We start from the raw sequence: 24,707 nt of genomic DNA, 5'->3' as shown, positions 1-24,707 counted from the left end.
GAAAGAGAGCAGATTTTCTCAAGAGACCATGAATCACATACCTGGTACTTTTTAGAGGCAGGCGCACTGGGAAGCAGTCATTAAGTCCTTAATGATTTAATAATTTATTAAGACTCTGCCCCGCCTTAGCAGCTGCGGCCCACAAGGTAAGAAGGCAGGGTCCTTGCCCTTGGGACTTTAATCTTGGCGGGGAGGTAAGACAATATACTTGTTGTCAAACACACGAAGAGAAATGGGAATTTAAAAAGAAAGAAGGAACGAATTCGAAATGATTGGCCAGAGTGGGTGGCCTCGCAAGTCTAAAGGAAGGTCAAGTTTGGACTGTGCTCAGAAGACGGGGCAGGATTTGGGATGCAGAAGGAAGTGAGGGGCGTGTGACGCGGGGTGGCATCCCAGGCACCGAGCATTGCACAAGTACAGGAAACTCAGCCTAGCGTGGAACTTCCGCCCTGGATGTGTCCGGTGTCTGAGATTCCGAGGGCCCTGGAGGACCACAGCCTGCCTTTACGGACCCAGAGGCTCAGCCCTGCCTCTGAGCCCGGAAAGCCTGCTACAGAAACCGGGTGGTGGGCCTGCAGCTGTGGGCTGGACCCTGCCCGACTTCTCGGTAGGGAAGCGTTGATTGGAGAACTTTGGGCATGTTGGCTGCAGTGGGTGGGCACTCCCAGGAACCTGCCAGAGCTGCAAGAGAAGGGTCTGGGGCAATCCTGACCAGGGCAGCCAAGGCTTGCAGGTGTCTTGTAGCTATTGATTTGGGTAGAGACTTCATTCCATAGCCCAGGGCTAGGCTAGGTGCTGTGTTGGGATCCTGGGCTCGTACTGGGGCTGTGATTCTGAATGTCCACACAGAAGTTGTTTCACACTTTCCTTTTTCAGGGCACTGAAAAGGTAACTCCTCAAACTCAGGAGGGCGGAGTGGCGTTTGTATCCGGTCCCTCCCCTGCTCAGGAGCCTTCCGTTGGGACTTCCCTGGTGGTCCAGTGGTTAGGACTCCGTGCTTCCACTGCAGGGGACATGGGTTCAATCCCTGGTCAGGGAACTAAGATCCCGCACGCCACAGCACAGCCAAAAATAAAAAACATAAAAACAGAAGAGCCTTCTGTGGATCTCAGTGTCCACCAGGTCACAATTTCTTGCCCTTATATCCAAAGCCCACCATCATCTGAAGGACGCTTACAGAGTCTAACAGTGAGAAGGAACCTAAAAAGCACCTAATTCAGCCTGAGCCTGTAAGTCTTTTTCACAGTAACCCTAAGAAGACGTTGCCATGCCTCTGCCTGTATAATTCTCATAATGGGGAATTCTCTCTTTCATGAGACACCTTTAAGTTTATCCAAAAACGGCCTGATGTACTCCTACCCGTTGGTCTAGTTTTGATCCCTGGAGTTATTCTTCCTTCCACAGGACCACCTTTAAGAATATTGATATTCCTGTAAGTTGTCTTCAGGCCCCAGGCTTATCCCAGCCCAGGTCACTCTCTTTTAGAAGTAGTCTAGTTTGTTGGTTTCCTTCATAATGTACAAGGTCTAAAACTGAATAGTGTTTTACATGTGAATTTATCTTCATAGAGAATTAGAACCATCCCCTCCCTCATTCGGAACACTGTACGCCTTTTAATACATCCAGGGCTTAGACTTGCATTTTGATCAGCCACATCACAGCGTTGCTTATATTAAGTTGGCAGCCAAATAAAACACCTAAATCATTTTCACAAGTGCTGCTTTGACTCATATCTCCCCTGTGCCGGCGAGTTTAGACCTAAATATAGGAAGCTTCCTTTATACCTGCTAGATTGCATCTAGTGAAGTTTCACCCATTTTTCCAGTCTGTGGAAATCATTTGGACTCTGGTTCTGTGTGTCTGTGGTGTGGAGGGCCATGTCTCATGTGGGGGTTGTGATCCAGAGCCTGAGCCGTGGAGCCCCACTTCCGAGTCTGAGTTCCAGCTCTGCACTGGCCGGTAGAGCAGCCTTGGGCAATTTACATAGCCTTTCTACGCCTTGGTTTCCTCATCTGTAAAATGAAGATGATTAATACTAATACTCACTCGTAGGATGTAGAGTTATAAGACTTTAATGAGATAATTCATACAAAATACTTATTAACACAGGGCTGGGTAGTAAGCACTCATTAGCTGCCATTATCTTGATGATTAGAACCACTGCTACTGCCAGTTCACTTCCTCAATCTTTGAAAAATGACTGCTTCTCACCCCAAGCCCCCCCAGCCTCATTGTCCTTGGCTTACAGTGTCCCCTCAGCCCCAGATGCCTGCCCCGTTCTGCCACCTGCCCAGCCTCAAAACCTCTGCAGCATCTTTCATTCTTCCTTCTGTTATGTTCCCTGTAACTGGGAGCTCCTACTGGCCAATCCTATTGGAATTGCTTCATAGCCCACCTTGTGTCGGGTTCTTTCCATTTCACTTCCATCTTTTAGGTTGAGCCCTTTATCCCTTCACTTCTCTGCTATTAATAGCTGCCTCCTTCAACTGTCTTCCCTTCAGCTGCTTCCATCCTTTCCCGCCCCCTCCGAAGCCCACTGGCCCCCCGCACTCAGTGCTACCTCCCTTTCTGCCTTCACCCCCCGTTCTGCCCTTGCACACACGTGGCCCTGCAGCAGAACCGGCCCTCGCGTTCCAAGCCTTTCCGGAGCTGGGCTCGAGGATCCGATCACCAGAATAGTATGACCTTGGGCAAGTGGCTTAGCCTTTCTGTGCAACAACCATAAGTGCCCCTCGAATCTGTAGGCAGCGTCACTGAGAGAAGTCAGTCAATGGCAGGGGAGGCACCGGGGACAGACAGGTGACCCCTTTCTTCCTTCGACAAAGTTTCCCTGGGCAGCATCACAGTTTCACAGGATCTCTCCTTCCTTTCAACATGTAGAGTGCAGGATATTTTCAGTTTTCAGACACACACACACACACACACACACACACACACACACACAGAGTCTATAGTTACAAACTCATGGTATATTATTTTATGTGGCTTAAGGGAATTTTAAGGATTTTTTGTTTGTTTTTGTAAGCAGGGCTCATACTGACCACAAGCTTGGGCAATTGGTCTTTGGTCCATCAGTATAAATAGATATTTGTGGACCAAGTCTAAACCCCACCCATCACAGTCCTCCCTCAAGGCCCTGACGCAGTTTCTAGCATTTCCGGCCAACATGGATTTCTCTTTTTCCATCACAGCCTGTGCTACTGGCTGTCTCTACCAACCCCCTGGAACTTGACCACATCCAGTTCACACCCTACTGGATTTGCATCTCTTGGTGTCATCTTACATATTTAGGTCCCTTATAACTCCTTATGAATGCAGGCAACCTTTAAAGGCTCGGCAAATGTGGTCACTTTGCCCAGAGGTCTGTCTGCAGCCAGGATCCCATCATTGTTCTAGAGCCAGGAGAGAAACATAGTTGAAAGCATGTAACTCACCTGAGGAAATCTGAAGGAAAGAGGATGACGTGGGACAGGCATGGAAGCAGAAGCTGAGAAACAAGGTCCAAGGAAGGACTTGTGAAGAGGAAGCTGGAAGCACTGGGTCTCCACAGGACACAAGTGCTGCCTCACTGGGAGATTTTAGGGGGATAAACTTTTTACTTCTTTCTTGCAGCATCTCTTATATGACATTCCTTCTGGACTGGTCTTCCCGTTGCACTGACAGCCAACAGCTGTGCTCAGTGGCGCCCCCTGCGTGTGCTGTAGGGGAGAGGGAAAGGAGTATCTGCACTCTCCTTGTCTTCGGAGGTGACTGAGCATGATGGGGAAAGGACCCTGTGTTCGTCTCCTGGGGCTGCCATAACGAATTACCACATAGTGTGTGGCTTAAAACAACAGAAATTTGTTCTCTCCCCGTTCTGGAGGCTAGAAGGTCAAAATAAGGGTGTCAGCAGGGCCACGTTCCCTTTGGAGGCTCTAGGGAAGAATCCATCCTTGCCTCTTCCTAACTTCTGGTGGTTGCTGGCCATCTTTCGCATTCCTTGGCTTGTAGGCACATCACTTTAGTGTCAGCTTCCATCTTCACATGGCTGTCTTCTTCCTGAGTGTCTGTGTCCCTGTGTCTTCACCTGGCCTCCTTATAAGGGCACCAGTCTTACTGGACTTAGGACTCACCCTAACCCAGTATGACATCATCTTAACTAATTACATCTGCAAAGACCCTGTTTCCAAATGAGATCACATTCACAGGCGCTGGGGGATTTGAACTTGAACGTGTCTTTTTTGGGAAGACACAGTTCAACCCACAACAGAGCTTATGCTATTAAAGAAGTTGAGTCTGGCTGACAGACATAGAAAACAAATTTATGGTTACCAAAAGGGATGGGGGAGGGAGGTAGATAAATTAGGAGTTTGGGATTAACGTATACACACTACTATATATTGGGTTGGCCAAAAAGTTCGTCGGTTAGTGGATACGTTGTTCAATAAAGTTCTTCGTGAAAATGGAAAACACCTTTTATTTGTACTTAAAACCGAATAAATTTTTTGGCGAACCCAATATAAAATAGGTAAACAACAAGGATCTACTGTAGAGCATAGGGAACTATACTCAATATCTTATAATAACCTACATGGGAAAAGAATCTGAAAAGGAATATATGTATATATGTATAATTGAATCACTTTGCTGTACACTTGAAACTAACACAACATTGTAAATTAACTACATCTCAATTAAAAAAAAAAAGAGTTGATTCTGGTAGAGGAAAAAAAAATACTTGCAATAGTAGACTTAAAGAACACACCCAAAAGTTATGTAAACCAGATATAAAAGACCATATCTTGGTAAAACCTATTTTGTACCAAATATACTCATACACATATACATGTACATATACATATATGACATATACATAAGTATGTATTTTTTCCAGATGAAGATTCAAACACGATAAAATACAAACAATAAAACACTTAGAGGAAAATGTAAGAGTCTACCAGTATAAACATGGGGCAGGAGAAACTGTAAGTAAACATAGAAGCTATAAAAGATAAGATGAACATACTTCACTAGGTAAGGCAGTCAACAACCATGGGAACATATAAGAAAATACTCAAAACTTACTAGCAGTCAGGAAATTACAAGTTCATGATGAAATGTCGCTACACCCGTAAGACCGGCAACAATGAAAAGAAGTGATGACCCCTGTTGGGGGGGATACTTTTGAACATCGCCAGTGGAAATGTGAATTGTTAGAGCCTGTTTACAAAGCCTGATGGCAGCCTTGTTTAGATCCTGATTAGAACAGTTGCAAAAAAGTTGTTTGTTTGTTTTTTTAACACAAGAGAGAAATGTGAACACTAACCGTTTGATGACATTAAGAAATTATCCTTAAAATTTTAGGTGTGATCATAGTATTATGGTTAAATTTTAAAGAGTCTTTTTTTTTTTTTCTTAGAAGTTCTTACTGAAATATTTACTGGTCAAATGGTATAACGCCTAGAATTTACTTCAGATAATCCAGGGAGCAAGGGAATCAGTGACCAATGGTATCAGTGACCAATGGTATAAAGCAAGGGTCAGCACACTAGGGGTGCAGGCCAAATCCAGACCACCTCCTGGTTTTGTAAATAGAGTTTTATTGGAATTCAGCCACAGTCATTCAGTTCCGTATTCATTTAGTATCGCTGAGGTGGCTTTTTCCCTCCAGCAGCAGAGCAGAATAGTTGTGATGGAGACCATGTGACTTGCAAAGCCTAAAATATTTACTAACTGGCTCTACAGAAAACGTTTGTGACCCCTAAGCCATAAGGATGCATGTTTGGATGCAAGTTCATAATAATTGGTGCTGGGGACTGACTATATGAGGGCTTATTAGACTAATCATCATATTTGTGTGTGCTTGGACTTTTCCATAATGAAAAGTTTAAAAAAAAAAAAGTGGACCCAGTAATCTCATTCCTAGTACTCTATCCCTTGGAAACAAAAGCCTCAATTAATAAGGATATATGTATAAGAATGTTTACTAAAATAGTTTACTGGAAATAAATTGCCTCCCAATACGGGATGCTATAAATCACATCCACCCACGCCATGGAATATTATGTTATCTTTTTAAAGAATGAGCTAGTGTTTTACCAGTTCGCTTGGAGAATGTTTCATGGGATATTTTCACGTGAGAAGAGCAAGATGTGAAAAAGTCTGTGCGTGACAGTCCCAGTTTTATAGAACAGTGACAAAAATAAGCCCTTCGGAATGTAGGGGTGTGTGTGTGTGCGTGCGTGCGTGCACGCGTGCAGGATGCATAACAGGTTGCTAACATGGGTTGGGGGTAGAATGATGTCTATGGAAGGAAGCAAAGCAAAACAGAAAAAGGCTGTATTTCAAAAAACAGCCTACACGATACGATCCCATGTATGTGTGTGTGTAAGTTATATTTACATGTATAACGTGCTTTGCTTACTTCAGAAGAGAGTTACGATTTTTAAAACGACCAGAAAGGAGTGAATATTCGTCCTGCCCTATGATAGAAGTAAGAAGATAAAAGGGAATTTGGTTAGGAGCTGGAAAGTGCCCAAGAGCAGGGAAACAAGAGAGAAGAGTGACCACTGTCAACCCGGGCCAGCTAGGGTAGGCTCCATGGAAGGTTCTAGCTGTGAGAGAGTGGTGGCTGGACGGTCTTTGAGCCACAGCCCCTCCCTGATCTCAGCGCGCCTCTTCCTCCTGCTCCCGGAGAAATAATGTTTCCCTGGAGGATGAAAGGCATCCCTTTGTGCAGGCTTTAATTGCCGTGTTGGGCCAAGTGAATGAGTGGCATGCGGGCGCAGCAGCTGGGCACAGCCAATGCCAGGCAGCAAAGCCCGCTGCCTTAGGACAGCCCGGGCCAGCTGGCCTGGGAGTGCTGCCCACCTCTGCCCCCCGCAGGGGGGCCCTGTAAGGGGACAGTGGAGCAGAGGGGTCTTCGGAGGGAGGGGAAGGGGCGGGGCGTCTGGGAGGGTCCCAGCCACTGTCAGAAGCTTATTCATCTCATCCTCCTTCCCCTCCCCCCTCCCTCTTGTTTTTCAGACTGTCAGCATCAATAAGGCCATTAATACGCAGGAAGTGGCTGTAAAGGAAAAACACGCCAGAAATATCCTTTTGGATGTTGCTCGGAGGACCGACCCCAAGGGGGGTCAAATGGCGGGGGGCGGGGGTGGGGAATGAGGTCGGGGCGAGGCATCCTTGCTCAGCTTCAGGAAGGAGAACCGCCCCCCACCGGCCAGGCCCCAGCAGGGTCTGAACAGTGTGGGTTGGCAACAGCTGGCCTCAGAGCCCACAGCCTGTTGAGGTGGAAGGGACCAAAGCGGCCATCTGGCCCAGTCTCCCCTCTCTCCTAGGACTTAGCTTTTCAGAACTACCGAGTCCTTTGAATTTACTCTCCTTTGAGAGATTTCCTCGGGGCACCAGAGGGGTTTTCACCTGTACCATCAAAGCGCTCTGGCCCTGCACCTTGCCACACTGACCACCCTCTTAGGGACATGCTCAAATGCCTTTCTCTGAACATGAAAGCAAAATAGAGGCCTTGGCGGCAGCGGTTGGCCTTAAGCCGACGCAAGGGCTCTACTATGGAAATAAGAGCCACTTGTGGGAACTGGTTCACCCCAAACCAGAGGGAAGAAGATGAGAAGGTCAGTGTGGACTAGGGAACTGGTGATTGGAAGATTTTCGCCAAGCCCCCCATGCCGAGTTGGTGGAGGTCCTGGGCGACCACCGTCATGGGTCTGTGGCTTTGGAGGGAAGTGCGGGCAGCCTGGCCGATGGATTCCTCGGGACCTGCCCTTGAGGTCAAGTCCAGGTGCTCGAGGGCTAATCCCCAAATCCTGGAGGAGAGGCTGCCAGTGGGCCAAGCCTTGGTCTCTGTGTGTGCTGGGGCCAAGCACAGGGCAAGGGGAGGCTGGGCTTCTGTCTGCGATGGGAAGCTCCTTCTTGCCGGGGCTCAGCATGGTGGCTGCACCACAGCCAGTTGGGTTGGAACAACCTATCTTGAAGTCATCCCACCCCCGCCCCTCCGTGGAGGAGACCCTCCAGGTTAGAAGGCCATGGAAGCCCGGCACTGCCAGTGCGATGCCCAGAACAGGTCAGGCCCTCAGGAAATGTTGCTAAGAGCATGTACTGCTCTTCACTGGAAGGAAAGCAACTTGTCTTTAGCAGAATATGCTTTGGTTGGAATTAGGGCTTTGCTGCAAGATGGGGCTATAGAACCTCTACCGGGTACCCCAGAAGCCTGGCCCAACCGTGAGCCTAGGGAGACCTTGCCTTTTTATGCCCTTGATGCTCTACTGAGTCAAGAAAACCAAGCCAAGAAAAGCCCTCATTATTGGTGGCCCAATTGATTTTCAGAGGGAGTTACCCAGTCTTGACCCTTCCCTGCTAAGAATACTGATCAGTCAGTCTGGTGCAAGATATGAAGTAAGAGAGAGACAGTTGTCACAGGAGAGTGTGCTCCTCTGGATGGGTGTGAGCACAGAGAGGGCCAGGCCTGTAGTGGCCGGGCCAGGTCACACCTTGCCAGGGAGGCTCCCTGGGGCGATGGAAGAGACCTAGAGGGAGATTCTGAAATCTCATCTCTGGAGCTCTCTGACTTTCTCTGGGACCTCGAGTGGGCCCAGTGGGACCTCTGTGAGCCTTAATTCCCTTGTCTGTCAAATGAAAGTGTTGGCTAAAGAAGCTTTCAAAGGCCTAACATTCCAGCTCTGACATTCTGGGAGTCTCTCTGCCTCACAGTTTCTAAGGGGTGGATAAATGTTGAAAAGATCTGTTCCATACAGTAGGGTTTTAAAGCCTAAGTTCTCACAAAACATTTATTCTTTATCAATACTTTTAAAGAACATCAGCTACCCTCACTACCAACTGAATGAGCGTTTGGAAACCTGGCTTCATTTAGAAATGCTGTTCAGACAACCATTTATCCATGGTGCCTGACTGGTGAACAGGTTGACACCCCCGGCTGTGGTATCCACTCCTGGAGGACTGAGGACTGAAGTCTTACTTTCTTTATATCCCCAAGTGCCTGACGCGAATTGGGTGCGTTAAAATGCTTAGAAAATTAAAGAAAGACAGAAAGGTCTGCTTGCCTCTTTCCAAGCCGGGGTGCCTGGCCAGCTCCACACGTCCCTGGCTTCTGTTTCGGGAGATTGCTCTCCGGTAAAGGAGCCACAACCTACTGTGAGAAATCATCTCAGTTGAGGGTAGGGGGCTGTCCATCTCTCCTCTTGGCTTCCTTCTAGTCCCAGAGGGCTGTGCTTGAGGTGAAACCATAAGTTATTTCAGAATCACTCTAAGACCAAAAGCTGATTTCAGCTTCTAGACCCAAAAGTCTGTTTTCAAGGTAGCCCCTCTCAAAATGCAAATTTCAGTCCAGGGAGGGAACTTTACCACACTTTCCAGCTCAGAAGCAAAACAGCATGTCTTTCGGGTGAGTCTCATAGTTTCTAACCTGAGGCAAGTCTTTCCTAAATGGTGCAGTGCTTCTTACCTGAGCCTGGATTAAAAAGCCGAAAGTTCTGAGGACATTGCCGTACTTGGGGTTAATGGTGCCTAGTTACCGGGTGTGTGAGGCCTGTGTAAGGATCCATTACAAAAGAAATGTGGAAATCCTCTACTTGCCTCAGAAAGGGCTCCCTTAGGTCATTTCAGAGAGGGCTGATGGGACTAAATCCAGGAGCTCTTAACGCTGTGACCAAAGATTGAGTTCTCCATTGGATATAATATTAATAGTAACTCGATAGTGCTGTGTTTTCCTGATGGAGATACAAGCCACTCATCCGTGATTGGTGATGTGGGAAAGTTAAAATAAATGTAAATGTCTTCCAAGTTAAAAAAAAAAAAGGGGGGGGTCCCTAATTACGGAGGCCTGGAGCTCTGTTAAAGTCACTCGAGGCCAGAATGACATTTATTACACGCAAAGCGTGGCAGGCACTGCATGTGGCGGGTGTGTTTGGAATTGGATCTCAGAAGGAAGTGGCCCTAGGAGTCCGCATACAGGGAATTCAAGGTGTTGGGAAATGAAGGCACCCCTGAATGAGGCCAGGAAGGTTTTTAGAAGAGGTGTCATTTTATTTATTTATTTATTTATTTATTTATTTATTTATTTATTTATGGCTGTGTTGGGTCTTCGTTGCTGCGTGTGGGCTTTCTCTAGTTGCAGTGAGCGGGGGCTACTCTTCGTTGCAGTGCGCAGGCTTCTCACTGCGGTGGCTTCTCTTGTTGCTGAGCACGGGCTCTAGGCATGCAGGCTTCAGTAGTTGTGGCACACGGGTTCAGTAGTTGTGGCTCACGGACTCTAGAGCGCAGGCTCAGTAGTTGTGGCACACGGGCTTAGTTGCTCCATGGCACGTGGGATCTTCCCGGCCCAGGGCTCGAACCCGTGTCCCCTGCATTGGCAGGCGGATTCTTCACCATGGAGCCACCAGGGAAGTCCCAAAAGCGTCATTTTTAAATTTAGGGAAAATACATTTTAAACAAAGACTGCCGCTTTCAGGGTAAGAGCACAATGCCTAATGGGAGAGGAGTCAGACGCTACCTGGAAGAGAAGCCAAGCTACCTGGAAGAGAAGCCAAGCGTGTCAGTAACCAGGGGGTAGGGTCCCCAGCAGGGGCCAGGGCACTTGAAGAGCTGAAGCACACCCTTGCTTTGGAATAGTGCATAAGAAAGAATTTTGAGAGGCTGTATTGTGTTGTTAAAATGTTAGCTGTAATTATACACACACACCACACCCTCCACCCACCTCCCCACAAAGGCCCTACCACAAACTCGGCAAACCTAGAGGAAGGGCAGAGTCTGTCTTCCCACAGCAAAGCCCTAATTCCAACCGAAGCGTCTTCCCACTAAAGGCCAACCAGAACCACTGCTGGCCCAGAATGCACTTGTGCAAATTAGGAAAAGACACCCCTCCCAAAAGACATGGCTGTCTCTTTGGAGATCATCTAATAAAATGGATTTTATTAGAAGGAGGCACTATTTTGCCATCCGCCAAAAAACTGCCAGGATACTTGTACAGATCTGTGGTGCCTTCATTATAAGCGGTGCCCTCTGATGGGTAGTGCCAGGCGCCATGAACAACACACAGCCCCCGCGGTGGCCTTTAGAGGCTTCATCCCGGGGTTGGTTGCCTTTGTTTTCCATGACCTTCCCTCACCGTGCATACTGGGCACCCACCATGAAAAGGGGGCGCAGACCTTTTGGTCTGTTGTCAACCGGCTGCCCCTCTCCAGCAACGCTGTGCTCTGCTGGAAGTTCTGCCACGTGTTCCACAAACTCCTCCGGGATGGACACCCGAACGTGAGTTCCTGGGGCTGCAGGGGATGGGCAGGGATCCAGGGACCCATGTGGGGAAAGTGCAGTTGCCTGAGTCACAAGAGCCACCGTCCACTCTCGCACAGGGGATGGCAGCTGCCCCCATCTCCTGGCCTCTTGCATACCAATTTCATAGACGGCTTCGTCTCTCTCCCATCACCCTCTCTCCTCCACCCCAGACCCATGTTTCACCATCCTGTCTCCTCTCCTTCTCTCTCCAGGTCCTGAAGGACTCTCTGAGGTACAAAAACGAATTGAGTGACATGAGCAGGATGTGGGTGAGTTTGGACACGCACCCAGGGGCCACCTGTGCCACCGTATCCTTTCCCAGAGGCCACAGAACAAGGACTGTGGAATGGAGCAAATTCATCTCTTTCAGCTTGTTTAGCATTTCTCTCATGAACATCAGGGAGGGAGTCAGAGATGCCCCCAGATGGAACCATGATATCCACAGTCTTACCTGGGGTCCCTGGAAGCTGTAGGGAAGTTCTAGGGCTTGGGAGCTTCTCCTGCCGATGGAAGCTCATGTCATAATGCTCTCTGGGCGTCGGGATCCTTCGGCAGTGACACTGTCACAGTTCCTACTTCTTTCCTTATACTGGTCCCATTGGGGTCACAGTACATTGAGAACTGGCATTCCCAATCCTTAATGCCAGTGGTTTTTCTTTCCTGTCTAGGGATTCTCAGTGCCTTAGGAAGAGGGAGGAGGTAGGTGGCAATATCAGAATACATTGAAAAGAGTGGTTTTGTACACATACCGGAATCCCTCTAGATTCAAGGAGTATGTGTATGGACAGGAGGTAATTTGTCTTTTGAAGAATCTCCCCAGGTGATTCTGATGTGTCATTTTGCCCCACTGGTTAAGAACTACTATGTTAGCCCTTTCCTTCAAATTCTTACCTGTGTCTGTCTGCACTCACAAAATGTTAGCAATTATGTTGTCCAATCTACCCATTATAGATGAGAAACACAGGCCCAGAGAGGGAAGCAGCTTTTCCTATGTCACAAGACTAGTTAACCTAAACAAAGCAGAGGTTTGTCCCCAAAACTCCCAACTGTATGCTAGAGAGCTTTCTATTACATTTCTGTAACATGGAAAGCTTAGGTCTTTTTCCTTTTTTAGCTCTCATTTATCTGGTATATCTTTTTTCATCCTTTTACTTTTGACTTTTCTATATTCTTTTTAATATTTTTTACATATATATTTATTGCACTGTGGCCAGAGAATCAATATGATACTGATTTTCGAAGTATTTTTGAGACTTGCTGTGTGAGCTAGCTCATGGTCAGTTTTTGTTTAAAATTGAAATATAGTTGATTTATAATACTGCATTAGTTTCAGATGTACAGCACAGTGATTGACTGATTGACTTTTCTATATTCTTTTGTCTTAGAAATATACTTGTCAATAGCATTTAGTTGGATTTTTTTTTAAGTTCAAGATGGCAGTCTTTGTCTGTCAACTGGACACTTACTCTGTTTACATTTATTATAATTCATGATATGTTTAGATTTATATCTCCCGTCTTATTTTATGCTATTTGTCCCATCTGTTCTGTTTCTATTTCTCTCATTTTTGCCTTCTTTTGGACTGATTGGGTATTTTCTTTCTCATTCAGTTTCCCCCTCATTACTAGTGGGAAGATAAAAAATAAAAGCAGAGGTTTTGTTTTTTTTTAATTTTTTGATAATGTTATCTAATAATTACAAAGCGCATGCTTAGGTTATCAATGTCTAAAATTCATATCAATGTCTAGATATCATATCTGTTTCCAGTATAGCACAAAGACTTTAGAATATTTTAACCCCATTCACTCCCTTGTATGTTGTTGTCATGCATTTTAATTTTTGTTGCTTTTAGACCCTAGAAGATATTTTATTTTAATTGTCTTATTCTGCACTCTTCATTTCCTCTTACATCTCAGGCCATCCATTTGGGATCTCTTTGTTTCTGCCTGAGTTATTTCCTTTAGAACTTCCTTTAGTGAGAGTCTGCTGGTGGCAAACAACCACTTTCACCTGATGGAGAATGTCTTTATTTCACCCTCATTCATGGAAGATATTTTCTCTGACTTTAGAATTCTGGGATAATAGTTCTTTTCTTTCAGCACATGGAAGATATTATTCAAGATGTCCTTCCACTGACTTCTGGCTTCCATCATTTTTATGAAGTCTGCTGTCAGACTTACCATGGCTTCTTTGAAGCTAATCTGTGTTTGTTTCTCCGTTTTTAAGTTCTTAGTATTTATCTAGGTGTGAATTTATTCTAGATTCTTTGGACTTTTTAAATCTGTAGATTATTATATTTTATCAGTTACAAAAAATTCTCATTGTCTCTAAATATTGATTTGCTTCATTCTTTGTTTTCCTCTGAGACCTTGGTTAGCAGTATTTTAGACTTTCTCACTCTATTCCCCATGTCTTTAAACCACTATTTGATTTTTTTCTACCTGTTTGTCTCTATACTGCATTCTGGATAATTTCAGTAAATCTAGCTTTCAGTTCACTTATTCCCTCTTCAGCTGGGTCTAATCTGTTGCTAAACCTCTCCATAAGGTTTTCAATTTTAGTATCATTCTCACTTCTTGGAATTTTAGGTTTGGTTTGGTTTGGTTTTTTTCTAATCTGCTTGGCATTCTTTATAATTTATTGTACCCTGCATATATTTTGAAACAGTCTCTAATTTTTTTAGGCTTGTTAAATATAGTGGTTTTATATATCACTTTCTATAATTCTAGTATCTAAAGCCCTTAGAGGTCTGTTTCTGCCATCTGTTGTTTTGATGAATTTTGCTCCTGCTATGTAGTTTCTTTTTGTATTTAGTTACTTTTCTACTGTGAGCTGCTCATTTTCCTGGAGATTTTTTTGGTGGGAATTCTTTGAATTCTAACAAAGGCAGCTTCCTCCAGAGGGAATTGGCACTTGCATCCATTAAGATCACTCTAAATTAAATTCTCAGCTTAAAAGTTATGAGAATTCTGAGCAGATCCCCTTGAGGACTGACTCACGGGTCCAATTCTCAGCAGTAGTTTTTTCCGCCCTCTGATCACAACAGTGGTTTAAGGCAGTAGATTTTCTTTGCAGTCCTCAGGGGGGACTCCTTCAGTGCAGGAGTACATGTGTGTTATTTCCAATTTACCCTTAATTCCCCTGCACCGAGGAGGAAGTCTTTTGGCTCTTCCACTAGACTCCTCAAGTTGGGCAGGTGAGAGCCCTGCCTCCTGTTCACCACCTGGGCCTTAAGGCCCAGAAAACCAAACTCAGGTTCACTTGGTGTGGCAAAGTGCCCCCTCCCCACCATTCCCTGACCCCATCAAGTCATTTGCTCTCTGAATATCTGAATTACTCAGTTCCTGGCCTGAGGACTTCTTATTCTCTTGCAAGTTCATTAATGCCTTCAAAGCATTTTTAATATTCCACTCAATATTGTTAGTAGTTTTCAGTGGGAAAGTCAACCCAGGTACCTAGCCTGCCTGCCTTGTTATCCAAAATAGAATTCTTTTAGGTCTTTTTTCCTATGTAGTCTGTCTCTTCCATTTGACTAAGAGTTTCTGAAGTTAGAAACTTCTTTTACTTTTTTTTTTTTAATTAAGATCTTTTTTTTTTTTAAGAGCAGTTTTAGGTTCACTGAACAATTGAGTGGAAAGTACAGAGTTTCCACATACCTGCCCTGCCCCCAAACATGCATAGCCTCGCCTAATGGATGAACCTACTGACACATCCATCACAATCACCAAAGTCCATAGTTTACATTACAGTTCGCTTGTGGTGGTGTACATTCTGTGGGTTTGGACAAATGTATTCATCATACAGAATATTTTCACCGACTTAAAAATCCTCTGTGCTCTACCTGTTCATCCCACCCCACCCCTACTCACTCCCCACCCCCACCCCACCCCCAACTCTTGGCAACCACTGATCTTTTTACAGTCTCCATAGTTTTACCTTTTCCAGATGTCATATAGTTGGAATCATATAGTATGTAGTCTTTTCAGACTGGCTTCTTTCAACGTAGTAATATTCAATTAAGTTTCCTCCGTGTCTTTTCATGGCTTGGTAGCTCATTTCTTTTTACTGCTCAGTAATGTTCCACTGTTTGGATGCATCACAGTTTATGTATCCATTCACCACTGGAGGTCATCCTGGTTGCTTCCAAATTTTAGTAATTATGAGTAAAGCTGCTACAAACATCCATGTGCAGGTTTTTGTGTGGACTTAAGTTTTCAACTCCTTTGGGTGAAAACCAAGGAGCTCCATAGTTGAATCATATGGTAATAGTATGTTTAGTTTTGTAAGAAACTACCAAACTATTTTCCAAAGTGGCTGTATCACTTTGCATTCCCACCAGCCACACATGAAAGTTCCAGTCTCATCGACACTTGGTATAGTCAGTCTTTTGGCTCCTCTTTGTGTTCCTGCCAGCAGTGAATGAGAGTTCCTGTTGCTCTGCATCCTCATCAGTATTTGGTGTTGTCAGTGTTCTGGATTTCGGCCATTCTAATAGGTATGTAGTGGTATTTCATTGTTTTAATTTGCATTTCCCTGTTGACATAGGATGTGGAGCATCTTTTCATATGCTTATTGACCATCTAAACATCTTCTCTCATAAGGTTTCTGTTAAGGTCTTAGGCCCATTTTTTAGCTGGATTGTTTGTTTTCTTATTGCTGAGTCTTAGGAGTATATTTATATGTTTTAGATAACTGTCCTTTATCAGATATGTCTTTTGCAAATATTTTCTCCCAGTCTGTGGCTTATCTTCTCATTCTCTTGACAATGTCTTTTGCAGAGTAGAAGTTTTTGTTTGTTTGTTTGTTTGTTTTTGCTATGTTGGGTCTTAGTTGCTGCACACGGGCTTTCTCCAGTTGCGGCGAGTGGGAGCTACTCTTCTTTGTGTCGCGCGGGCTACTCACTGCTGTGGCTTCTCTTGTTGCGGAGCATGGGCGCTAGAGCGTGCAGGCTTCAGTAGTTGTAGTGTGTGGGCTCAGTAGTTGTGGCTCATGGGCTTAGTTGCTCTGCAACGTGTGGGGTCTTCCCGGACCAGGGCTTGAACCCATGTCCCCTGCATTGGCAGGCGGATTCTTAAGCACTGTGCCACCAGGGAAGTCCCAGAGTAGAAGTTTTTAATTTTAATGAAGCCCAGCTTATCAGTTATTTCTTTCATGGATTGTGCCTTTGGTGTTGTATCTAGAGTTATCACCATACTCAAGGTCATCCAGGTTTTCTCCTTTGTCATCTTCTAGGAGTTTTATAGTTTTGCATTTTACATTTAAGTCTTTGATCCATTCACCTTTTACTTTTTAAAAAATATAATCCATTTTTTAAAATTTTATTCATTTTATTTATTTATTTTTGGTTGTGCCGGGTCTTAGTTGTGGCTGGTGGGCTCCTTGGTTGCAGCCAGCGGGCTCCTGAGTTGTGGCATGGGAACTCTTAGTTGCAGCATGCATGTGGGATCTAGTTCCCTGACCAGGGATCTAACCCACGTACCCTGCATTAGGAGGCGAATTCTTAACCACTGCACCACCAGGGAAGTCCCCACCTTCTTGATCCTCATACATTTTCACATGAGGTATAGTTGTCTTTGATGATGAGCATATTTTTGCTTTTTCTACTTCTCACTACTTTCTGATTTTTCTATAATGAAAAGTATATCATAAAATACGAATTTTCATAGAAAATTAATACATTATGAAATACTGTCATCTATGGCATTGATGTTTTTAAACTCCTTTGATTACTCAACACTCTTTGGTGCCCCTTGAGGCATCTTTCAAAGGATTCCTCTGCGCTAGAGGATGTAGATGCACTTAGAAGAAAATGTAGAAGTCAAGACTCACGTGGGAGCCACAGTTATTCAGTTTAAGGTTCTTTGTGCCCCATTTCCCTTTTCTTTTGTATATAATGGGGAGTTGCCAGCATCACTCTGCTAAGCCTAGCTTCTGCCCAGGCACCTAGGACATGACTGCATGGGCAGACTCCATGGGAAGGCTTCTTCTTTACCAGCTGGGTTTAGTCCCATTTCAAACCCCCATCCCAGGTATAATACCACAGATGTTCTTAGTCTGTTGAAATCCATCTGGAGGAGGTGTTTCCTCTCCTGTGTTTAGATAGAGAGACAAAAGGAAGGAGATAGCCCATAGTCAGACTGTGATTACTAAGGATGGGAGACTTAAGGTTCTTAAATGAGAAGCATCATCCAGAATTTACCCAAAGGATGTTTGTACACAAGATGATACTGTAAGAATGTTCATCGAAACGTAGTTTACATAGAAAAACTTGTCTACAACTAAAACACACAATAGTAGGGAGCTGGTCTGGTAAATTACAGTACAGACTTGCAATGTACTGGGTAGTCACGAAAAATAATGATGCAGAAGAAAATTTGAGAAGATGGAAAACATTGCAGTATATTAAGTGAAAAAAACCATATTGATCCCATTTTATCTTTTAAAATAAAGGTGGAGCACAGAGGATTTCTAGGGCAGTGAAACTACTCTGTATGATACTATAATGGTAAATCCATGTCATTATACATTTGTCAAAACCCATAGGATGTACAGCACCAGGAGTGAACCCTAATGTAAACTTTACTTTGGATGATAACAATGCATCAGGTTCATCAATTATAACAAATGTCCCACTCTGGTGAGGGATGTTAACAGTGGAAGAGGCTGTGTATGTGTGGGGACAGGGGGGACATGGGGAATCTCTGTACTTTCTGTTCCATTTCACCGTGACCCTAAAACTCCCCTAAAAAATTGTCTGTTTAAATTGAAAAAATAACATTGTGAACCCTAAAATGTTAGCCATGATTATATCTGGTGGTTAGGTTAAGGGTGATTTGTTTGCGTATGTACTTTTTTACATTTTCCAAATGTTCTTTCTAATTTTGTTTTTCAATGTATATCAACATTTTATTAAAATTTTTCCAAATTTTTATTGTGGTAAAATACACATAACATGAAATTTACTACCTTAACCATTTCTTAAGTGTACAGTTGAGTGGTATTAAGTACGCTCATATTGTTGTATAATCATCGCACCATCCATCTCTGAAACTTTTCATCTTGTAAAACTGGAAATCTATATCCATTAAGCAATCTATATCCATTCCCCTCCCCACCTCCAGCCCCTAGAAACCACCATTTTACTTTCTGTCTCAAGATTTTTTACTAATCTAAGTACCTCATATAAACGGAATCATACACGATTTGTCCTTTTGTGACTGGATTATTTCACTTAACATAATGTACTCAAGATTCATTCATGTTGTAGTACATGTCAGAATTTCCTTTTTAAGACTGAATAATATTCCGTTGTATGGGTATATCACATTCTGTTTATTCATTCATCTGCCGATGGACACTTTGGTTGCCTCCATGTTTTAGCTATTGTACATAATGCTTCTATGAACATGGGTGTGCAAATATTTTCAAGATCCTTCTTTCAATTCATTTGAGTATATACTGAGAGATGGAATTTCAGGATCACATGGTAATTCTATTTGTAATTTTTTGAGGAGCTGCCATACTGTTTTCCACAGTTGCTGTACCATTTTACATCCCCACTAACAGTGTCCAAGGGTACCAATTTCTCCACATCCTCCCTAGCACTTTTTTTTTAGATATTAGCTTTCCTAATAGATGTGAGGTGGTATCTCATTGTAGTTCTTTTTTTAAATTTTTGTTGGAGTATAGTTGCTTTACAGTATTGTGTTAGTTTCTACTGTACAGTAAAGTGAATCAGCAATATGTATACATACATCCCCTCTTTTTTGGATTTCCTTCCCACTTAGGTCACCACAAAGCACTGAGTGGAGTTCCCTGTGCTATATAGTAGGTTCTCATTAGTTATCTATTTTATACATAGTATCAATAGTGTATACATGATTATATCTGGTGGTTAGGTTAAGGGTGATTTGTTTGCATATGTACTTTTTTACGTTTTCCAAATTTTCAACAGTGGATGTATGTTATTTTCATACTCACAAAAAATATATATTCTTTCAAAAAGAAATCCAGGCTGTAGATCTTTCAAACCAATGTTCTTCGTGTTGACACCCTGCTTTCTTTCCTCATCCTGAAAGGGCCACCTGAGTGAGGGGTATGGGCAGCTTTGCAGCATCTACCTCAAACTGCTGAGAACGAAGATGGAGTACCACACCAAAGTGAGTCTTTGCGACAATCCTGCTGCCACTGCCAGCCATGCACTCCCCCTGCCCCTGCTTCCCCCACCTCCCTGCCCTGTCCCCTCACACCTGGCTGGGCTTAATTGTCAGGTTTTCCAGGTAATGAGACAGCCTGGCTTCTCAGGGAGTGTTCACACCATATCCCAGCTATGTAAGAGGAAACATTTTATAGAGTGACTGCAGTCAGGCCCCTGGGATGTGACAAGGGGCCTGGGATTTTGGCCCAGGTCTTCTGCACCTTTTGTTCCCCATTTTGCAAATAGAGGAGCCTGATCCACCAGGTGGCCTTATAAAAATACCTCAGAAGCACTGACTTGACTGTTAATAGAAACAACGCCTTCCATTTATATAGTAAGTTTCCACACAGGATCTTCTAATCAAGATATGACTTTAGCTGATATTTCTTTTTTATATATATAAGATTTTTTTATATTTATTTTATTTATTAGTATTTATTTTTGGCCACGTTGGGTCTTCTTTGCTGCACGCGGGCTTTCTCTAATTGTGGTGAGCGGGGGCTCCTCTTCGTTGCAGTGAGCAGGCTTCTCATTGTGGTGGCTTCTTCTGTTGCAGAGCACGGGCTCTAGGCGCGCGGGCTTCAGTAGTGGTGGCTCGCGGGCTCTAGAGCGCAGGCTCAGTAGTTACGGCGCGTGGGCTTAGTTGCTCTGCGGCACATGGGATCTTCCCGGACCAGGGCTTGAACCCGTGTCCCCTGCATTGGCAGGTGGATTCTTAACCCCTGCACCACCAGGGAAGCCCTAGCTGGTATTTCTTACACACTTAATGCATGTAAAACTGTGTGCCAAGTGGCATATAAGAATAAGAAAAAACGGTCTACTCTTGAGGCGTTTACAGATCTGTCGGAGAGAGAAGCTTATACACTTGCAGTAGCTGTGTAATAGTGCCGGGCAGGTATGTGTGCCTGCAGAAAAGTGCCAGGGATGTTTTGAAATGATGGAGGGATATGGCATCCTAAAGGGTAGAATGAAGGAAGTGTGTCTTGAGGTGGCCCTTGAAGGGTGGGTATGTGGCACATAGGAGGTAAGGAAGAATGGCATGCCAGGGGGGAGGGAAAATGGCCAGAATTAGGGAGCTGGCGGTGGAAATGGAGAAGGGGGCCAGGTCATCATAATGTCCAGACTGAGTGAGGAAGTAAATGCGACCAGAAGGATAAAGGCACCGGCCTGAGTCTCTGAGGCAGATGAGCAGGGGTGGTGGGCCTGAGGGCAGGAAGGGGCTGCAAGGGCAGAGCGCTGGGTGTTAACAGCCAGAGAGGGAGGTGCCGGCGTGGAGGATTTCTGTCTTCAGAGCCTGAAGAACTCACACTGGCATTTGGAGCCCCCTTGGTGGACTGGCCACCCATCTCTCTGTGCTCCCCTCCACCTGCCCCGCTGCCCTGTGTTCCACCCGCTCCAGACAGACCACACCGAGGAAGAGAGCAGGGTACAGATACTCGACAGCTGATGATCCCACATAATTTCCCCTGACTGTGCGGGTGCTTGATGTAATAGTTTCCAGCCTTCAAGTTTATTTTACTGATTATGTTTTGCTAAAGTTAATGTGAGAATGGGTTTGCCTGCCCTGAGCTCACAATAGCCGCTTCAGGAAATGGCCAGAGGGCAGCGGGAAGCCTGGATAGTATTCAGAACATATTGGAAATAAGCAAAGGCTGCACAGCCTGCATGGTGTGAGTGTCAAGTTGAAGACCGACCACTCTCACACGCTCGGTGTCATTGCACCACAGAGATGTCTGTGGCACAGGCTGTGAGCGAGGGGCCCTCCCCTGGGTCCCAGGGTTGGGATGAAGCCTTCCCCTATGATGATGGGCGGTGGGTGTTCTCTGCCGTGAACCAGTCACAGGACCTGTGTGTGCGTGTGTGAGGCTGTGAGCGCTGCCACACCTCCCCAGGGAGCATGCAGGCACCTGCACCAAGCAGAATCCACCTGCTGCAGCCCGAGCTCAGCAGGGCTGGCTTGCTTGATGTCGGCTTAGTTGGTCTGTGTAGAGAGCTCTTGAGGTGCCCTGTTCTGACTTCCTCTGCCTCCCTTCCAGAATCCTAGGTTCCCAGGCAACCTTCAGATGAGTGACCGGCAGCTGGACGAGGCCGGAGAGAGTGATGTTAACAACTTGTAAGTGGCTGTCCTCACATTCTGGACTCGCTGAGAGAGAAAGCTTGGGCAGATGCTGTCACTTCCGGTTAGGGTCACAGAGGGCCTGAGGGCAAGGGCAGTGGCTGGGGTGGGGACTAAAGCCCCTGAGTGACTTGACCTTGGGGCCACTTACTCCTGGTGCCTCCTCAAGAACCCTTCCAGGGCGTCTCCCACTCCAGGCCTCCCTTCTCTGTGCCCCTCCGCCCTCTTTCTTTGCTGCTGTCACTGTTGAATTCACCCTGCTTGATCTTCCAATGGCCTTAATACCCACTTAGGTCGGGGCTAAGAATTGCAGCTGGTGCGTGTGTGTCTGTGTGTGTCTGTGTGTGCACGTGTACACTGGCGGCAGTACAGGGCTTGGGGGCAGGGACAGGTGGAGCGCTGGCCTCGGGCCGTGGAGTATAAGCTGTCTTTCCTCTTGGGTCCAGTTTCCAGCTGACAGTGGAAATGTTCGACTACCTGGAGTGTGAACTTAACCTCTTCCAAACTGGTGAGTCTCTCCCTCCCGTCTGGCCCAGGCTTTCCTGGGCATTCACCTAACCCCCAGCCTGGTTCCCTGCTCGGACCAGCTGGCCTAGCCCCCGTCTCCATACAAGTTGTGCAGCTCAGGGCCAGGGAGATGGAGCTGCCCACACTGTGTCTGTTCTCTTGGCCCTGGTGCAAGGAGGGGCTGAAGCCCAAGGGCATTTTCACGTGAGCGGAAAGACTGCGATCCCCACGCTGCTGGCCTCCCTGCTAAGCCCAGGCCTCCAAGAGTCCAAAGACAGTTTCGGCCTCTGACAGACCCTAGACTGTGGCCCAGCACTGGCTGGTCCTTTGGCCCAGGCTTGTGGGCTGCTCAGCTGGGCTGGCCCTCAGGGTGTATTTCTGCCCAGGTGGCCTGTGCAGTCACCCTTTCTGCCCCGGCATCCCATGATACCTGGCTCTGTTTCCATATGCATTGATCACTTGGGTTATTAGCAATAGACGCTGAGCTCCTCCTCAAAATTCAGGAACCATGCCTGCTCACCTCTGTTCTAGCCCCATGCCTGGCATATAGCAAGTGCTCAACAACCAAGTTTATAGAATGCTTGCTTTCTGCATGAACAGCAGTGAAGAAACAACAGGTGGACAGAGTTCATAAAATGTTGTCAACGGGCTTCCCTGGTGGTGCAGTGGTTAAGAATCTGCCTGCCAACGCAGGGGACACGGGTTCGAGCCCTGGTCCAGGAAGACCCCACATGCCGCAGAGCAACTAAGCCCATGCGCCACAACTACTGAGCCTGGCTCTAGAGCAGAATGCTTGCTTTCTGCATGAACAGCAGTGAAGAAACAACAGGTGGACAGAGTTCATAAAATGTTGTCAACGGGCTTCCCTGGTGGTGCAGTGGTTAAGAATCTGCCTGCCAACGCAGGGGACACGGGTTCGAGCCCTGGTCCAGGAAGCCCCCACATGCCGCAGAGCAACTAAGCCCATGCGCCACAACTACTGAGCCTGCGCTCTAGAGCCAGAGAGCCGCAACTACTGAGCCTGCGCTCTAGAGCCAGAGAGCCGCAACTACTGAGCCTGCGCTCTAGAGCCCACGAGCCACAACTACTGAAGCCCGCGCACCTAGAGCCTGTGCTTCCAACAAGAGAAGCCACTGCAATGAGAAGCCCGTGCACCGCAACGAAGAGTAGCCCCCGCGCACGGCAACAAAGACCCAACTCAGCCAAAAATAAATAGATAAATAAATAAATTTATTTAAAAAAAAATACTGTTGACATCCAGCTGAGTGCTCTGGAATTATCTGGGGAGAATTAGCTAGAGTTTTCTAGAGAGATCTCCCCCAAGTCTTCGCACAAACTCTTCCATGGTTAAATGGCGGTGGTTTTCTCATCCCCCAGAGAGCAGTGATTTGGAATCAAGAGTGTCCTCTATACGTTTCCCCACCCGCCCCCCATCCTCAGTCACCTCTTGTGAGCCACAGAAATCGAGAGAGCTGGTATTAGAAGAAGTCTGTCCAGCTTCTGAGTCCTAGTCTGTGACCCTGTAAGATTGGGACCAGAACCTTCGGAAGGAGGCCCTGCGTCTTCAACTGCGGGAAACGTGGGCCAATTACAATTAACATTTATTTGGTGCACTTGCAGTGATTCTCAAAGTGTGGTCCCTGGACCAGCAGCATCAGCATCACCTGAGAACCTATTAGAAATGCACATTCTCGGGTCCCACCCCAGACCTTCTGAGTTAGAATCTCTGCGGGTGGGGCCCAGCCATCTGTTTTAACAAACTCCCCAAGTCTGCACTGTCCAACAGGGTAGCCACTGGCCACGTGTGACTATTTAAATTAATTACGATTAAGTAACATTCAAAAGTCAGGGCCTCAGTTGCACTCACCACATTGCAGGCACTCAGCAGCCACAGGTGGCTACCATATTGGACACACGTACAGAGCCTTTCCATCATCACAATTCTACTGGAGTGATCCTATGGGGGGATTCTGATGCATGCTACAGTTTGAGAAGCACTGAGCTAGAAAATAGTTTTCAACACTGGCTGCATATTAGAATCACCTGGGGGGCTTTTTTTTTTTTTTTTGCTGTACGTGGACCTCTCACTGCCGTGGCCTCTCCCGTTGCGGAGCACAGGCTCCGGACGCGCAGGCTCAGCGGCCATGGCTCACGGGCCCAGCTGCTCCGCGGCATGTGGGATCCTCCCGGACCGGGGCACGAACCCGCATCCCCTGCATCGGCAGGTGGACTCTCAACCACTGCGCCACCAGGGAAGCCCCTGGGGGGCTTTTGAAATCCACTAATGCCCCAACCCTACCCCAGACCAATTAAAAAAGAAGGGGGCATGGAGGAGTTGCAGGCAGACATTAGTAGTTTTCAAATTTTCCCAGGTGATTTTAATCAATCTCAAAGCAAATGGGAAGGACCACTGCACTGTTGCCATGAACTTTATAGGACATTCTCATTTAATCCTTACGAGACCTCCTTACAAGACCCTTAAGAGGTATGTGCTATTAGAACCATCTGCATCTTACAGAAAAGCATCTGGAGGCACAGAGAGGTTGAGTAACTTGCCCACGGTCACACAGCTCTAGATGTTACTAGATGCCAAGGGGCATTCCT

At 46.0% G+C, this 24,707-nt stretch overlaps 1 protein-coding gene across 2 annotated transcripts in view; it reads left to right on the top strand.

Moving 5' to 3' along the window:
• The window catches only part of HIP1 (huntingtin interacting protein 1), a 156,005-nt gene that overhangs the window by 101,494 nt on the left and 29,804 nt on the right, over positions 1-24,707 (top strand). For both annotated transcript variants that reach the window (XM_007468793.1, XM_007468794.1), the window contains exons 2-7: positions 7,006-7,069; positions 11,117-11,259; positions 11,496-11,552; positions 19,362-19,442; positions 21,517-21,593; positions 22,043-22,104. In XM_007468793.1, coding sequence (XP_007468855.1) covers positions 7,006-7,069; positions 11,117-11,259; positions 11,496-11,552; positions 19,362-19,442; positions 21,517-21,593; positions 22,043-22,104 — 484 coding nt within the window. The remainder of the gene's footprint in view (positions 1-7,005; positions 7,070-11,116; positions 11,260-11,495; positions 11,553-19,361; positions 19,443-21,516; positions 21,594-22,042; positions 22,105-24,707) is intronic.

Source organism: Lipotes vexillifer, unplaced genomic scaffold, assembly GCF_000442215.2.
Source record: "Lipotes vexillifer unplaced genomic scaffold, Lipotes_vexillifer_v1.1 scaffold12, whole genome shotgun sequence".
Lineage (NCBI taxonomy): Eukaryota > Metazoa > Chordata > Mammalia > Artiodactyla > Lipotidae > Lipotes > Lipotes vexillifer.
Note: the sequence above shows the minus strand (reverse complement) of the source record. Positions and strands in the feature narration are given on the sequence as shown.